At 44.0% G+C, this 17816-nt stretch overlaps 1 protein-coding gene across 1 annotated transcript in view; it reads right to left on the reverse strand.

Moving 5' to 3' along the window:
* Nucleotides 1-17816, reverse strand: part of DDC (dopa decarboxylase) — a gene marked incomplete at its 5' end in the record, with an annotated part of 67661 nt that overhangs the window by 18835 nt on the left and 31010 nt on the right. Inside the window, 3 exons of the mRNA XM_080918747.1 lie at nt 1701-1768; nt 5381-5475; nt 12256-12322. Coding sequence (XP_080774873.1) covers nt 1701-1768; nt 5381-5475; nt 12256-12322 — 230 coding nt within the window. The remainder of the gene's footprint in view (nt 1-1700; nt 1769-5380; nt 5476-12255; nt 12323-17816) is intronic.

Here is a 17816-nt window from a genome sequence, read left to right on the forward strand (position 1 = left end):
TGTCAAATCTACCAGGGCCTTAAATTTTTCAACATCTAAGATTGTGAGAAAGAAATTTGTTATCTACTGAGCCTGTGGTATTTTGTTAAAGCAACTGAAATCAACTACCACACACTTTATGGTTTGGATAAATATACCTCCAAAGGCCCAGAAGATACTTGTCTCCAACCAATAGCAATATTAATATGTGACAAAGCCAGCCTTCCAGAGAGGAGGCCTAGTTGGAAATCTTCTGCTGTCAAGCTGTGTGCTCTTGAAAGTGATAATAGGGACCCAGGTCCTTCCTATCTTTTTGTTGTCGCAGCTGGGTGGAGCAAATAGCGTCCCCATCATGTCCCTCCATGCTAAGCCGACTCACCATAAGCCACAGTAATGGAATCTAGACTTGACCATAGACTCGAGTTTCTGAAACTGTAAACCCAAATGCTTTTCTTCTTTTTAAGTGGACTCTTTTCAGTATTTTGTTATTGTAACAGAAAGCGGGATAGTGCAGAGGGTGGAAGTTCTCATATTCAGGCCTGGCCAACCTGAGCGCAATCCTCAGATCCCACAAGATGTTAGCAGCAGTGGCTAACATCTAAGTGTTGCCCTGACTTCTACAAACGTTCCACAGTTTTGTGTATGCCTACACACACACACACACACACACACACACACACACACACACACACGTCACACCACACTCACATACACCACACCACACAGCACACATACACACACACACACACACACACACACACACAAATTAATAAATAAAATTAGTAAAATGTTATTAAAATCTTAGGTGAAAAGAATGTGGCTGAAAAGAATTTGATTTTACAGTAGTTAAAAGATTGCAAATAAACTACAAAAACAATACATTGATTATTTGGTAAACTAAGGGATTTGACCACATTTGCCTAAATTGAGTGAGAGCTGTGCGCCTTCCTGTTTTAAAGTAAAATATCACCCATTTAATTACATTATACTCTGAGCAATTTTGCAAAGTTAGCATATTGAAAACATTAACCTTACATACTAACAAAATTCAAGCAAAAGCTTGCCCCTGGTCACGAGAGTGATTAATCAATTTCTTACCCAGATTTTTTTTTTTTTTTAAAGAAACAAGTTTCATCTGTCCCTGTGTCAGTCCCAGCCATTAGGTCTTAAGGTGTCATTGCATGGGACACTACTACTTGATTTTAAAACTTATTTTTCTCAGGATAACAAAAGTGATTATTGCACTGTTACTAAGAATTTCCAGAGAATTTTAAAGACACGGAACTTTATTCTCAGCGAGTCCTCATAAGTATTTAGATTGTTTAAGTCGGAGTTAGACCAAGAGACTGATGATAAATCTAAGACTAAATACACAGAAGCAACAGAATTAAATATAAAAACTGAAATTTCCTGGGATTTGTTGTCTGCTCTCGAGAGATAAGTCAAATGGCCAGGTTGCCTGTGTCCACCTGCTTGTCCCTTAAGCTAATCTGTCGCAACAATACACTAGAGATAAAAGTTTACAGGCAGAGGGAGATTGAGCAAGAATTCCAGCAGCGGCCTTGAAATGGAGGCAAACGGTAGACTAAGTGGCCATTAGTGCATTCCCTCGGATCTCCCGCGAGCCCCGGATGTGTTCTGGCAAGTAGGCCTCCCTCTCTGGGACCACAGAGGCAGGGGCCAGCACGGGTGACCAGTATCTGAACAACAGAGAAACTTACCACATGGCGGAGCAGTCAAAATTCACCAAAAGCCACTTGTGGGGATTAAAGTTAAAGGAATCTGCAAACTGTAGGGGAATAAAAAAAAAAAACGGCAAAGCGAAATAATTTAGTCATAGCTTTTCAGGGAGAAAGCAAGACCTTGTGTGCTCTAAGAACTCGCAATTTAGGTTCCAGGCTCTTAGATCACACGAGATTCCCTGCATGAGAGTTCAAAGCAGTGGAAATCCTGAATATTCCGTTTATAAAGTACTGTGTCCAGAATATGTGTATTGGGCCCACAAATACTTTAAGTACATCATCCCTTCAGCTTCCTGACCCATCAAACTTCTCAGAATATATTTTGATGATGACAGGAAAGAGAAAAATCTCATAACTAATCTAAGGTGATTAGAAATCGCCCCCCTTTAATTTAACTGGAGGTTCTTTGGCCAGCATGACGCAGAATCACAGCGCTCTCTATGTACCTAAGTGCTTCCCTCCTCGATTTTAAAGACGAGGTCTAAGTTCAGTGATCTCCCGACAGTTGCCAGCTTCTTGGCTGCAGGGTCACAGACAACAACTGTAGCTTTGCTGAGCATGCTTTCAAGGAGAAAATAGATTTCAACCGCCAGCCACAGCTAAAAGGCTCCTGGGTCTCAGCTGTGCACTCACAAATCCAAGAGCTTCACAAAGGCTGCTTTCTGCCATTTTCCAAAAGCAGGCCTCCGGTTCCTGGGTTACTGATGAGAGGAAACGGGTCCATGCGAGTGCCGGGGGATTTTCCTCGGAGCTTAGTTTAGAGAGAAGCAAGGCTCAGTGTAGCCCGGTTTCCTAAGGGGACATCTTTCAAACTTCCCAAGGCTTTACAGGGTTACTCCTCTTTATTTCATTCCAGGGACCCTCGCTAAGGAGGTAGCAAAGCCCTAGGGGGCCGGGTTGGTGTCAGTGGGGCCAGCCGAAGCAAGCTTCCATATGGACCCAAGCTGGAGGTGTCGATTCATTTCCTCCCAGGTTTCAGAAAAAGTAATTTTGAGAAGGAGACAGGAAATTACAGCAAGTTTCATTTGTTGATAAAAGGAAACAAAAGGTTAAAGCGGAGCATTGTTTGCTGGGGATTTTATTAGTTCCCTCCACTGGGGCTGATCTGTTTAAACTTCTTTCATTAAGGTACAGTGATATTTTCCTCCCGCTGACAGAGAGGACGGCCCTTATCTGCAAGGGTCGGGCCACAGCAGGATATTGCGGCCGCTTATCTGACCACGGAGCAGCGGAGCCCTCGGCCAGGCAAGGAGAGAGCAATCCCACTAATGGAGGAGAAATTGCAGCGAGTCCTTGTCCCTGTGAGTGCTGTGAATGGTGTCTGCTGTTGATAGGATCTGGTTGCGGTGCCCATCGCCCTGGTGGTCTGACTGTCCGGCACCCCTCTGTGAAAGGTGAAACCTTTGAGTTGTCAGTGCAGCCTGAAGAAGATCAGGAAACCTTAAACCGCGGACCGAAGACAGGAGCTTCCAGCCTAGGCCTGACTTCAGGATAGGCAAAGGAGAAGCCTACCTTCTCCCCTCCACTATGCTGAGGGGCAGATGGGTTGACTGTCCTTCATCTGAAATGCTTCTTTATATCTAAAAGTATTTACACATATAGGGTGAAGTAGATTAGCTACAGGACCCAAATCTTATATTTCTAAACATGAAATATAAGTGTTCCAAGACACAGCTTGAAAGTTCTTTTACTAAGTGTTTTTCTTTTTTCTTTTTTCTTTTTTTCTTTCTTTTTTTTTTTTTTAATTTCTAAGTATGAGACAAAGCTTCGTGGGATGGAATTTAGCACTTTGGCATGATATCAGGGGTTGGGAAGCTTCAGATTTTGGAGCACTTTGGATGTTGGAGTTTGGATTAGAAACGTCACACACCATCAATCATCCCTTAGATCCAAACATCCACAAAACTAGTAAGGGGTTTGGCATCACAATTATAGGACCACGGCTTCCCATGTGTTAACACAAACCCCAGCACTAAGTGATTTCGACCTCTTTCTACCTCCTAGGATGGATTCAAGTTAGCGTGTATGAAATGCTCAGTAAGAGGATGCTTACTAGTGAGTGCTCAGAGTGGACATACAAACCACAAGGCTATTGGTTCATCGACAAGAAGGAGGATTCTTTTCTTCAAAGATGGGACAATTTGTATTCCATACCTTTGACAGTCGCTTTTCTGTTATTACAGTCTTACGAGAATTCAAAACAGTCATTAGAAAATTGATCGGCAAGTCTGACACAGAAGCAGAAAGAGGTTTAGGGGGGAGTCTCTTTAAGCCCTGCTGAAAAATAATGAAAGCATCTAATGCACGCTCACTTTTCCCCGTGCACTGCGCTCGGCTTAAACCCTTTAAGTGTGATTAACGCAGCCACCCCTTAGGCTAGCTGTACAAAAGAGTCATCACTGGTAAATCCACTTTATGATATGACGGAGGATGCTTGCCCTGCCCAAGGGCACACGACAATTCAAGCCTGGAAGGGTGAAGCCTGCAAGCTGATCCTGCATCCATTACAAGGTGAAGTCTCAGGAAACCACTCCCTCCAAAAAGAAAACAATTCTTTTCTGGCAAAAGCACTGAGTCCCCTAACTTAGCATCTCACTCCTTGAACACACTTCTACAGGAGGCCTCTTGGGGTTCTTCAGTGTATTAATCTGCTAGTTGCCAGGTGGAAAGCTTCCTAGCCTATGGACAGCCTGACAGTAAATTCTGCCAAAGTCTGGAAAGATGGACAGTGGGGCCCAGCTAAATTAGGTCTGTTAAGCCTGCTGTTTTATGCTCTGTTTCTCTGGGGTGAGTAGAGTCCTGGCTGTTTTGATCGTTACTTCTCAACAAAGAGTTTCATTTGGGATGTCAGGATACATTTTGTAATTTTCAGAAGAGTCCGCAGGACATTTAAAATGCATCGGTGACTATCTATGGAATATTGGCCACTGTGACTGACTGTCTTACTCAGGTCTATGAGAAGAATGTGGACAACTTACTGAGCCAGATTGTAGGGGATTGCAAGTTGACATTTTAAATTATTGTTTCACTGGAATTCATAGCAATTTTTCTTTTACTCATAAATATTTTTCCATAGCTTTATACATATAAGTCTAACCTATGATGCATACACAGTTCTGCCCAGGATTTATAGCAACTGGAAAATAGCTGTCTGCCTCAGGAGAGCCTCAAAAGTCAGGCTGCATGACTGGAATGTCCTCAGCCCCTGTCCTGAGGTACTGTATTTATTAAGTTAGTTTTCATTTTTTAAAATTGTGCGCATGGGAGCAGGGCACAGTCTATCTACATGTATGGAGTGCAGGGGTGCACAGGCCAGAGTCATCCCGTCTCCTACAGTTGCAGTAATGAGAATAGATGCTGGAAATCAAACTCAGAACTTCTGCAATAACAGCACACATGTTTATTCCCCGATTAATTTCTCCAGCTCCTTGAGGGTGTTTAATTTCTAATAGCCATCGTAACTGGCTAGAGAGTAGTTTGCCGAAATAAACCAAAGCAATAAGAGTTGGGGTGTCCAATTCTTATAAAAGGAGATTTCCCTGATGACCTTGGGGTAACTGTGTTGCTCGGTGGTAGACTACTTGCCACAGGAACACAGGAGGCCAGTAGGCTTGCTTCCCAGTGCAAAAACAAGAGTCCTTACTGAACAGCTTACTCACCTCCACGCCATTCAGAAGATGCCGGAACTCAGGACAGATAAAGGCACTGCCTGCATACGCAGCATCAATGTGCAGCCATATACCCTCCTGGTTGCCTAGCATCAAAAGCAAAAGGTGAGTTCTCACCTGGACACACCCCCATCCTGTGTGTCTAGCATACATAACACCTATGTATACCGTATTAATAGTACGTGTGGGACAAATAGCTGGATCTCCAAAAGGCCCTCCAATCAGGAGACTTTAGAACTTAGGGCAGAGGTACCAGCAGCTCCTGCCATCTCTGCAGCCCAGAGACTGCTTGGCAAAGGCAGGAAACACAAGCAATCACTGGTTCCTGGCTTCCTCATTCCACACACCTTGAGTGCACACCCTCGTTGTATTTGCTAATCTCTTCTCAAGCCCTCCTTTCAGAAACAGCCTTATGGAAGGTAAGACACATGACCCATACTCTGAGGGTCTTGGTGGCCAATTTCACCAGATTTGGAATCACTCAGAAAGACAAAACTCTTGGCATGTCTGTGAGGATATTTCTAGGGAGGGTTAACGGAGGGTGACAGACCCACCCTGAAAGCGGGTGGCATCTTCCAGTGTAGTAGGTCACATATAAAGAAGTCCCAGGAAAGACACTGTCACCTTTCTGCCTCAGGTGCTATCTCATAATCGGCAGGTGCTGTTCTCTGTTGGTATTTTACTACACCTTTCTCAGCCTTCCCCGATAGACTCAGTACCAGAAACTTTTCAATTGTCTCTAGGTTTTTCAGCAGTAGATAGGGTCTCTGGAGCATCAGTTTCCTAGACTGAGCAGCAACCAAGTTCCTTGTGTCTCTACATAGAGGCAGCCATTGTAGACAATCTAATACATCTCATTTTTATAACATGTATGTGTATAGATGCGTGCATAGGGTATACACACATTCATTTGATTGATCTGTTCCTCTAGAAAACCCTGCAAATACACGCACTAATGATTAGCCTGCCTCTTCCTTGTCCACCACAAACTTAGGTAATTTATCTTAAACTACACTTGGCTCCTGTCATAAGTAACTTATGCTTCGTAACTGAATTCTCCTGCTTTTCTCTTGCTACGATAAAAAATACCTTAACAACTGCTACTTAAAGGAGAGTGGGTTTACTTGGTTCGAGGTTCGAGATAGAGAAGCTCTGACCATGGGAGCTTAGAGCGGGTCATCCTGTTCAACCTATGACCAAGAAGCAGAAAATGATAACCATTTGCCCCCACCTAGCTTTCTACTTTTTAATGAAGTGCAGGACTCTAAACCAGAGAATTGTGTTACCACTTTTAGGGTGGGATTTCTACCTCAATTAACTTAATCCAGATAATCCCCTAAAGGTCTGGCCAGCAGCTAATCTAATCTAAATTAGGGTACTGGTGTGCCTGGTGTGTCTCCTGCAAGAGTCCAGATGCTATCAAGTCGACAAACATCACTAACCTTCTCTCCCACCACACAAAAGAGCCTTAAAGATAGAGTGCTCACATTCTTTGAGGATGAGAAAGCCTCCTTGGCAAGCGTATATGTGCCCTTAGTCACGTAACCTAAGCTGTATTCTGAGGGTAAGGCTGATAACTACAGCTTTGAGTAGACACTAGATAATGCTATTCTGTCACGTTGGAGTCAGTGAAAAATTATTAATTTTTGAACAGAGTATAGTGGCACACACCTTTAATCCTAGCACTCAGAAGACAGAGGCAGCTAGATCTCCATGAGTTAGAGGCGAGCCTGGTCTAAAAAGCAAGTTCCAGGACAGCCGAACTGGGTCTCAAAAAAAAAAAAAAAAAGAATTAATTTTCTTGTCTTGTGTAGCAATATACAAATATTCTCTGGTAGTTCCTGAAATTCACAAATTTTATAAAATGCCCACCTCACTTCACCCAGCTTCCCAAAGTTATATTAATAACTTTTTAAAAAATTTAATTAATAATAATGGCTCCTAGGGAAAGAAGACTGGCCAGAAAAGCTGCAAGGTATGCTGGGATCCCCAGGTTGCAGCTTCTGTGAGATATCAGCCAAGCTGGGTTTGGCTTTTCAGTGATGGAGCTACTCCTGAGTAATCCATGCTCCTTTGAGCAACTTCTCACCCAAATGCCTGTAAATAACTCCAATACAATCAATGTTTCACTAAGTTGGATGTTTGTGGAATTGTTAATTAATTTGGGTCTTTAATTAGTTTCTTGTCTGAGGTGAGTAATGCTTCTCTGTGTCTTATCTAGGAAAAACACACCATGAGAAACAGCTCAAGTACCCAATATAGTCACAAGGTAGTTAAGATAGGAAGGGTGAAGCTACAGAGAGGACAGCGGGCAGCATCTCTGCACAGGTGAAGAGCCTGATGCCCTTGGATTTATACAGAATGACAGATCCACCTGATTTTCCATTCATAATGGCCTAATATTATTGTGTGTGCTGTGAGAAAAAATGAGTCATTGTGAATTCTGCTGATAAAAGATATAAGAAACATTTCAAAGCTTTGATTCAGTTATTCTTCAAAGTAAGACTTTTGGTAAATCAAGGTCATATGAATATAAACTTGTGGATACCACTATGTCAGGACACCATCAAAAACTAAGGTACATGAAGAAACCCCAGTCATCTGAAGCAAGGGTGAAGGTGTCAGTCTCATCCGGTATTAAGAGGCTCCCCAGTTGGGTTCAGCAAGAAACAGAGTCTTAGGACAACACAAGACTCTCCCCAAGGAGCAACAGGATTGTAATGGACGGCCATCACAGCCATTACTCAGATTAAACGTGAGGCCGGAAGAACTTTACATTCCTTTGTAAGACAAAATAAGCTGTAATTTAAATGTCTATTAAATCCTAGCCTTCAGGGTAAGGGCATTGCCTTTGGGAAGTAGGCAGATCATCATGGTGGAATTCTGAGACACCAGACAGACTGCTTGTACCCTTTACCATGTGATCATACATAGAAAGTGCCATTAGCCAGTTCTCTCTAGTCATCAAATCAACTGGTGCCTTGCTCCTGCCTTTCTATACACCAGAAGTGTAAATAATGAATTCCTGCTGTTTACAAACCCTAGGGTCTGTGCTGTTGTGTGGAGCATTCCAAATGGACTAAAATAAGACAATGCCATGTTTTCCATGGGTGCTGCTTGGGTACCACATAGACCTCTATTTTTAGATTTTTTTTTTTTTTTTTTTTTGGTCTGAGGTCCTCTAATTTAGCTCCACAGATCCTATTGTTTATGTTCAATTCAGGATATCGGATGAAGGAGTGAGACAGAACAAGATGGAGCACCTTCATGGGTCAAGCATAAGAAACCCTCATATCTTGGCATGGGGAAGGTAGGTTCTAGAAGACCATTTAGGCTTCTCTTTCTCTCACACCTTTCTGTTGTTCCTCCCGTATCCTCCACCCTGAGAGAAGGGCATGCTGAATAAGTCAGTAAAGCCTTGAAAAGAAAGCAGGCCATTCAGCTGTAAGTGTCTCAGAGCCTGTTTAATAGCATCCAGACAAGAGAGAACTTAGTAGGGAATAACCAAGGCCACCCGCTCTAGAATGCTTCACCCATAAACCTGGTTCAGTAGGTAGGAAAATAATCTATACTGGTGGTTCAAGTTTACCTGCAAAATCTAATCTCTCTCTATTCTGGTTTCTGAGAGATGACCTATAGACCTCTGTTTTCACCTGGGACTTTGGCCCCAGAAAGTCTGATACTATGATTTGTGATAGGGACACTGGGCAATTTTCACTTCTGGAGGAGTTGGTCTATAAAGGTATTTTATACTAGTTGGGCTTCCATGAGGGCCTGAGTAGAACCAAATCCACAGAAAAATAAATGGCAAAAGCTTAAGGGACCTTCCTGCTAGGGAAATGTCATTACTCAGGGCACATGGTTATACTTTATACATAGCGAGAGCATTTCATACCCTATGACTCCTCCAGAGTTCACCAGAAGCCCTGTGTGCTCACACTTCAAGGGTGTCCTGTATGTCTTCTTGACTGATTTTAATGTCTCGTCTTCAGCCACTCCTGTGAGATAGTTCTCAGAAGGGTTAGAGTCTTTAGCAGTTTATGGGATCTAAAGGAGTTAGAAGAGTCCTTAGGTTGTAGTCAGTGTCCAAACAAGGGTACTCAGTCGCAAAGACGGCCTTGTGGAGACTATCTTCTTCAACTTGGATCAACCACAAACTCCAACAAGAAATAACTCACAAATGCTCCTTAAAGCTTCTCTATGGCCTTCTCCTGGTCCTAAGGGGAAAAGGGAGTGGCACTGGCAATGTCTGTGTGTTCTGCATCTTGCATGATTGGCTGATACCAGCCCCATCATCCAGGTGTTCCAGCATTTGAACACATGTAGAAATTATGTGGATGTAGTACGAACACACAACAGCCAGATACAGAGAATTACAGATGTCCGACATATTATCACTGAGGCTGCGCCACCTATGGCTTCCGAAGCCACTGGCCTCCTGTTGTGACTACAACCGATTGTCTAAGAGGCCACAACAATATGCAGAAGCCAGGCCAGGTTGACCATGGCAGTACAATGAAGCTGTGGCAGGCTATAATATCCCCATCCTTCCCCTATTCCCCTTCCTTGGTGTCCCCATGTGTGTATCTAAGGCTGCCACCCCTCTGTCCATTTACTGTAACTTATCCTCTCCTTAATAAATGCCACTCTCTACCACCACCCCACTCCCCCAGCAAACAAAAGACAGGAGACTACAAAGACTTAACTATAAGACACCACCACCGGTTAATAATGCCGCACTCATATACGAACATGGAAAAACATGGCCATGCATGAGAGGGTTAGGTGTTGGCCTGTTAGCATCTCTGACACTGTCCAACAGCAATCTCTGGGTTTGAACCCAAACTGCAAAGAGCATATCAGGCCCTGCCCACAGGACCCAGACCGCCTGACAGAGGGAGCTGGAGGACAGCAGGGCAGCCTGAGCCCTGTTCATCCAGCCCTGTGAGCATTAATGGCAGGGGTCACCTGCTGGCTGTCATCTTCCTGCTCCTGTGGGGAGCCAGATTGAGTTCAGGGATAGCAGCCTTGTAGTCTCTATCTGGCAGAAGACTTCAGTGCTTTAAATCCGATAGCCCTGGGGAATGACATCAGCCGGCTGTTGGCCAGGACATTCAGTCCTTGGCCTGACATCTGAGTCAGAGGACTTCGACTTGCTTGGCTGAGCTTGTGAAGGTCTGCAGCTAACGAGGCCCACAGTACAGCCATAGCTTCAGATGGCCAGCTAGTTCAGTGTGTTCTCAGCCTGCTGTGTGTGGCTGTCTTTAGCCAGTAATAATCACAGCTGTGCCATAGCTCAGAACAGGTGGAGCCAAATCCTGGGTGAATGGCCACACTGTGTCCACCCCACTTCTCACGGTTGGTGATGAGCCTCACGGTCTTGGCAGTACAAACATGTATTACACGCAGTACATGCCTTTCCTACAGCCTATTGTCTGCAAGAACTCCCCTGAGCTGCACTGTGAAGGAAATACTGTTTTACCATTATGAGAACCGTTTTTCTTTCCAATTTTTAGATAGGGGAAAATGAAGGTCAGAATTTAAGACATGCAGCTGTAAGCTATAAGCCTCTCTGCCACTTAAGGTCACGGCCAGCCCCCACCTCCACCATTGTCTCCTGCTGGCCAAGGGAGAAGAACCCATTCCTGAGAAGAGACCACAAGCAAATCAAGGGGTTAGGAGAGGTGGGAAACGTGCTTGGCCCACAAGGAGTGACAATGAAACCAAATGCCAAGCAGGTGGCGTGATGTCTGGCACAAGTCGGAGGACTGAGGTCAGAGAGCTTGCTAGGGACAGCTCCACCCGAGCCTTCACATCCCTGAGAAACAGGGAAGGGTGAGCTTCATGGGCTGATATATCCTTGGTGCCTTAGAAACAGTTCCAAGGCCTGCTGAGTTCCCAGAGCTCATAACAAAGGTGAAACTTTAGAAACACGGGCATTTATTCATTTTGCAACTAACCCAGAATTCTAGTCTCGACAAGAAAGACAAAATGTCCTGACTGAGGGAATAAAGAGGCAAGCATGAGGCCAGGAAATTATCTGAAGCGGAATATCCTTTGTAGAAGTTCAGCTTGAAAGTGTTGATTTGCTAAGTCCACACTAACAACTATGTACTGCTTACTGATGGGCACGTCTGAGGAATTTGTCATTCTACAAGGCAGTCCTTGGGAAAGCACTGTAGCGATGTGCTTATAGGCACCTCAGAAGGAATACGTGGCATTCTAACCAGTGCTTACCCTCACGGAAAATGTCACACAGCACAGCACAGCAAAATCAATATGTCAGTCTGTCTTTCCTTTGTTTCTTTTGAGATAGGGCTTCTCTGGCTGTCCTGGAACTCATTCCATAGACCAGGCTGACCTCAGAGACCCGCCTGCTTCAGCCTTTCAAGTGCTGGGATTAAAAGCATATGCCAACATTCTCTGGCTTACAATTATTTATTTTCTTAAAAAGATACTTTAAAGTGGGTGTGGCTAAAGGCTGGGTTGAAGCACAAACACTTCATGCTATGTGTATGCCATGCCTACACAGCACCTTCAAGGAAGGCTAGTAGGGTAGTTGCTCCAAATATTGAAGAGCTAAGTTGCCTTAACATGGCCACCATATCCTAAACATTATATTAACATGGAGTGCTTGGACACTTTCTCTCCTTTATAGCATATCACTGTTAAGCTTAGCCATTGTTTAGTTAGCTCAAACTCTGAGTTTGTGGGATTTAAGACAATACGGTTACATTATTGTAAATATAAGACAAAACATGCAAATCATGATGATTAGAATTATTGATGATAAGCACCCCTCAAAGAGAAAGGTTGGGTAAAACTCCCCACTCCATGTCAAAAGGAAAACAGAATTCGATACTTACAGATGGGACCCACTTCTAGGAGATTGTCAAAAGAGCAGCAAGATGTGGTTCCTAGTGTGGCAACCACCTAGGAGGTAAAAAACAAACAACCTTTTTAGTGCCCACTTTGCTGTTGTAACCCAGCCAGTGGCTTGCTTAAGTATAATCCTAGTGAATATCTATGTGGAGATGGAAACCCATGCATATGTGCTTAATCTTTTGATTAAAGTGCCATGGGGAGAAAGAGAACAAACCTATGAACAGAAGTCGGAACTGTGGGCTGGGAAGATGGCTCACTGGGTCAGAATGCTTTCTGTGAAACCAAAAGGAACTGAGTTCACATCCCCAGCTCCTACCTATAACCTAGGCAGGGCCTCACGAGTTTGTAACCCCAGCACTGGAGGGGCAGGCACTGGTGAATGCTGAAGACTTTCTGGTCAATTGGCTTAGCTAAAACAGTGAGCTTCAGATTCTGTGAGAGACACTGCCTAAAAGAGTAATAAAAGGGCTGGAAACATGACTTGGCGTTAAGAACTCTTACTACTCTTATAGAAGATCCAGGTTTGGTTCCCAGAGCTCACATGACTGCTCATAACTGTCAATAACTCCAGTTTCAGGGGATCCAGGCAAATACATGGTACAAATACATAAATACAAGCAAAACATTCACAACCATAATGTGTGTGTGTGATTTTAAAATATATATTTATATATAGTTGAGAACACAATACGGACACCAATATCTTTCTGTGGCCTCTACACACGCATGTATAGATATGCTATGAACATGTACATGTGGGCATATACCACATTCACAGAAAACACACACACATACACACACACACACACACACACACACACACACACACTGCTGTGCAGCAATTTTCTCCAAGATAAAATTATCTATCTTGGAGAGATGATCCTTAAGACACAGGAAGTTCTAAGGAGAAGTCAAACATTCCATCCTGCAGAAAAGCTCTTTAAGCTCAGGAAGTAAACAACTCAATGGCTTCAGGAAGTCCTTAAAACTAGCCAGATTCAGTAGGCTCTTCCACCAAAAGCATATATAAACAGAAAGGACTTCTAAGAGAACTTGTCAGATGAGCTGCCTGGAAGAGGGTCAGACCAACAGAACTACCTGCAAAGGACACTCCAGCCTGTTGTTTTGCCTTTGCTTCAGGATTCCAGCTGTCATTTAAGCAGGGGGAGGCTTGGGTGATACAGTTGCCTTGAGTCATTTCTGTTCCTGTAACCAACCCCTTACCCATACTCTTAGAAGTAGTATACTTACTCAGTAAAACTCATTGGTTTACTATATTAGACTTTGGTGACATTCTTGCTTTGATCTCTCATGCGTTCCCAATCTGGGGTGGGTGGATGCTTGTTCAAATTTCTTTAGAAATAGTTACACACATATACACACCATGAATATACACAAATCTGAGCTTGAGGCTAGGAACTTCCTCCGGTTTTCATGGATGATAACCCACACTTAACTTACAAAAGATTTTCAAGGTATGGTGCTTTGAGTAAAAAAGAGGAAATTCAGTGATATGAATAGTTATCTCTATACACTATTTTATCAGTTGTATCTGTTGGAGCTAAGAACACAGTTCCCATAGAATAAAGAATTTAGGCATTTTCCCCCTCATTTGGTGTTGGTGATAGTGATGGTTGTGGTGGTGGTAGTGGTGTGTGTGCATGTGTGTAAAACACAGTGCAAGCACACCAGAGAGGACATGCATTGAGGCCACATAGGATGTGTGGAGGAGTAGAATGGTTCTCAGAGAGCCACAGCTAAGGCCAGTTAAGACACACCAGAACATCCTCCCAAAGATTTGCTTCAGTCTTCCAAAGGTCTCTGAGAAAGTTCTATTGCTGTTGACAATGATGCTAACTGTTGTGCTGAGAAACCATAGGGTATTGTGGGTCCTGCAATGGGAAACATGACCCAGAATCCATCCTCTCAGCGCCTTGTGGTGATATTGGCCACGTTGGACATTCATGTGACTGGCTCTTCCTCCAGACCCACAATGTTCTTTGGTTTTGTTTTTGTTTGTTTGTTTTGTTTTTTTTTTTAAGATTTATTTACTTTAGTTATATGAGTACACTGTTGTTATCTTCAGACACATCAGAAGAGGGCATCAGATCCCACTACAGATGGTTGTGAGTCACCATGTAGTTTCTGGGAATTGAACTCAGGACCTCTGGAAGAGCAGTCAGTGTTCTTAATCGCTGACCCATCTCTCCAGCCCTCACAATGTTCTTGAAACCAGGTCTTTATATAGTAGGAATTAGTACTCTGCTAGATGTGTAACTGTCGCTGATGTATTTGATGAACTGACACCAGGTGATTAAAATAAAAAGTCTTGCTTATGAAAATTAAGGGTCAGTCTGATCCTGGAGAGATCATGCCGTTGGGATAGTGAACGTTCTCCTTTGGCTTGATGGAAACATGTAATTGCATGCACCCTTGTGTCAATTGCACGTCAAATGTCAAGGGTACATGACTGTTCAAGTCTCCCCAGAAACAGTGTTACATAATACTCTTTGAACAATGTTTTCACCATCGTGTCAAGTCCCCCTCTCCAATAATGTTGACTACACTACGGGACCCAAATTTATACATGGTTATCTCCAAGGTCTTTCTGGTTCCGTTTTACAGATGACCACCTATGGTTTGCCCTGAAAGTCAAACCTACCTCCCATCAGATAATAGCTTTTTCCCAGGTGACCTGGCATCTGTGGGTGTCTCACCTGGCTGCCCGAGTCCTGCTGCTTACCTAGAAGCCTGTGTTTGTGGGAGGTGCTTGGCACTATGTCTCATAGGCAGTGCCTTTACTGAGTTTTTCTATAATCAATTGGAGGAAATGGTGGTAAAGTAAGCGCTGGCAGGGCTCTGACAGGTTCTCTGTAATACCTACTTATGTCCATTAAGGTCTTCTCCTCACAGAACTGTCCTCAGACTCGGCAGAGGCAATTTAAATGCAGGTGGGGCTGGAGAGATGATTCAGTGGTTAAGAGCACTGGTTGCTCTTGCAGAGGACCCAGGTTCAATCCCCAGGACCCATATGAGAGCTCACAACTGTCTATAACTCCAGTTCCAGAGTATCTGACACCCTTACACAGACATGCCTGCAGGCAAAACTACTAATGCAAAACAAGTAAATTATAAGGTGGTGGTAAATGCTCATCTTCAATCCTAGCACACCGGGGAGGCCAGAGCAGGGGGATCTTTGTGAGTTCACGGCCTCTCTGGTATACAGAGAGAGTTCCAGGACCGCTAGAACTACACAGAGAAAGCTCTTCCAACCCTCTCTCAGTAAGTAAGTAAGTAAGTAAGTAAGTAAGTAAGTAAGTAAGTAAGTAAGTAAATAAATAAATAAATAATACAGGCTTTGTGATTACGCAGGTGCGGTGACCCAGCAGATCACAAATGCCACCCACTAAGATAGGTTGTCATCCCTACTCACAGGTCCCAAGAGGAGAACCATGTCATACCATCAATACACCATGGGGCCCTAAGAAGAAGCTCTAGAACCTGTCAAAGGTAAGCTCACAACTGTGAGCAGAAGCCTTTCTCTTGGTGTTCATGGGAAGTTACAGGCAAGGCAAAGAGGCTGCTTTGGTTAGTTTTAGTGGCTTAGACTGCCTGGAATGATTTGGTACCTGGCTGGTTCAGAGGTAAATATGACAGGGAGACAGCCCACTGGCAGGAGAACCTCACAGGCGTATGAGTGGTGGCTTTGCCACTCAGTCTTGATTCAGAAGAGGTAAGCCCTCTTGTGACATCTTTGCCCAAAGATGTCAGAACATCAGAAAAGTAGACAACGAAAGTCAGGAGAGGTCACATGGGTCTGCTCTCCTAGCTCTCAGGAGTGGAGGCAGCTGGACCTCAGATTTGGACTATGTCAGTTTAGACTATATAGGAAGAGCATCTCAGGGAAGGCAAGAAGGTTCAGCACATAAAGCTTCTTGCCACCAGCCTGATGACCTGGGTTTGATGTCCAGGGCACAATAAATATAAATGTAATATATTTTCAAAACAGGAAGACCCTGTTTCAAAACGACAACAACAACAAAAACCAAATGGGTGTGTGTGTGTGTGTGTGTGTGTGTGTGTGTGTATGAGAGAGAGAGAGAGAGAGAGAGAGAGAGAGAGAGAGAGAGAGAGAGAATACATATATATTTGTGATGACCCAGCAGATCACAAAGTCATCCACTGAAGAAAGGTTGTCATCCCTACTTACAGGACCCAAGAAGAAGACCATGTCATGCCATCAGGTATACCATGGGGCTCAGTTGTATTACCTTGGGAAACATACCAAGGTAATACCGGTGCCAATGAACTTCCAGGCTCTCCTTTCCTGGAGCCTCAGATTTTCTCCATCTCAGCCCAGTTCCTTCACTTTATACACTCAACATTATCTCTGCTATTTGTAATTTCACCCTGATATTTACCTAAATGTTAAAATTTTTTTGCTTTAGATACCTGGCTAACTGGGGTTAATTCATTGTATGACTCAAAGTGCTTTGTCTGTGTTATTTGGGGTAAAAAATTGTATGGTCTCAGTAAAAACAGTTTGGCTTGAGATATTAAGACTGCATTATTGTCCCCATTCTGTGTCTCTTGGAAATGATATATCTACAGTGCAGTGATTGCCTCACTCCATCTCATTTTCTCCTCTAAACACTAATTGGCCTAAGAACAACAATTTCTGCTGCTAAATTCATACATGTTAAACATTCGCTTGTTAAAATCAGCTGTTATCTATTACTGGGCGTGCAGAGTTTAGAGGGGGATTTCTGCCAAGTATGATTACTGCTTATCGCCTGAGATGAGCTTGTGGTCAAACATAAACGTTCGTGCTTAAATTTGCAGGCAATTATTGATTTCCTTGTATTGAGCTTGAAACAACTGTGCACAAACAACAGCATTCTATCTCGTTCTGCAAGGAGTCCTGCTGGAGAATAAAAACGAGCTGGTTGAGTGCTTTGTTTGCTGTTTCTGGGGTCACTCATCACAATGGCCTTAGATAGGCTCACCATCCCTGCTTCATACTTAACTAAAGGAAGGTGCCAGAGCAGGTAATTGTCCAAAAGCACGTAGGCAAGTACCGATTAACTGATACTGATAGCTACACCTTTGGAGGGCAGGGTCTTAAGTGTTTGCCAGAGGCCCCAGTCCTTCCTAGCTGCAGAGCAGCGCCGTGGGCAGGCAGAGGGGGAGATGGTGCAGGGGGCTGCACGGGCAGTGTTCTAATGGCTTGTCCACGTGCCGTGGAGCTACAAGTCAGCTTGTCCTAATTCTCAGAAGCCATATTAAAGCTAGCACCTGCTCTGCTCCAGGCTCTGATTACCCCGGCTCAGCATCACTCAGCGCCGCTAACCTGATTTCAGTGGGCTCTGCAGAGCCCTAATCACATTTGTGCAGCAGGGGGAGGAGGGCAGGAGCCTGAGCGAGGCTCTATCTTGAGAGCCTGAGGCCTTCCTGCTGGTGACAGAGCCTGTGTGACCTCCTCCTCCCCTGCCGTCCGAACCCCACCAGCCCTTTCTCCTCACAGCCGTTGCCCTTTGCTGAT

The sequence above is a fragment of the Micromys minutus genome, assembly GCF_963924665.1.
Source record: "Micromys minutus genome assembly, chromosome: 1".
Lineage (NCBI taxonomy): Eukaryota > Metazoa > Chordata > Mammalia > Rodentia > Muridae > Micromys > Micromys minutus.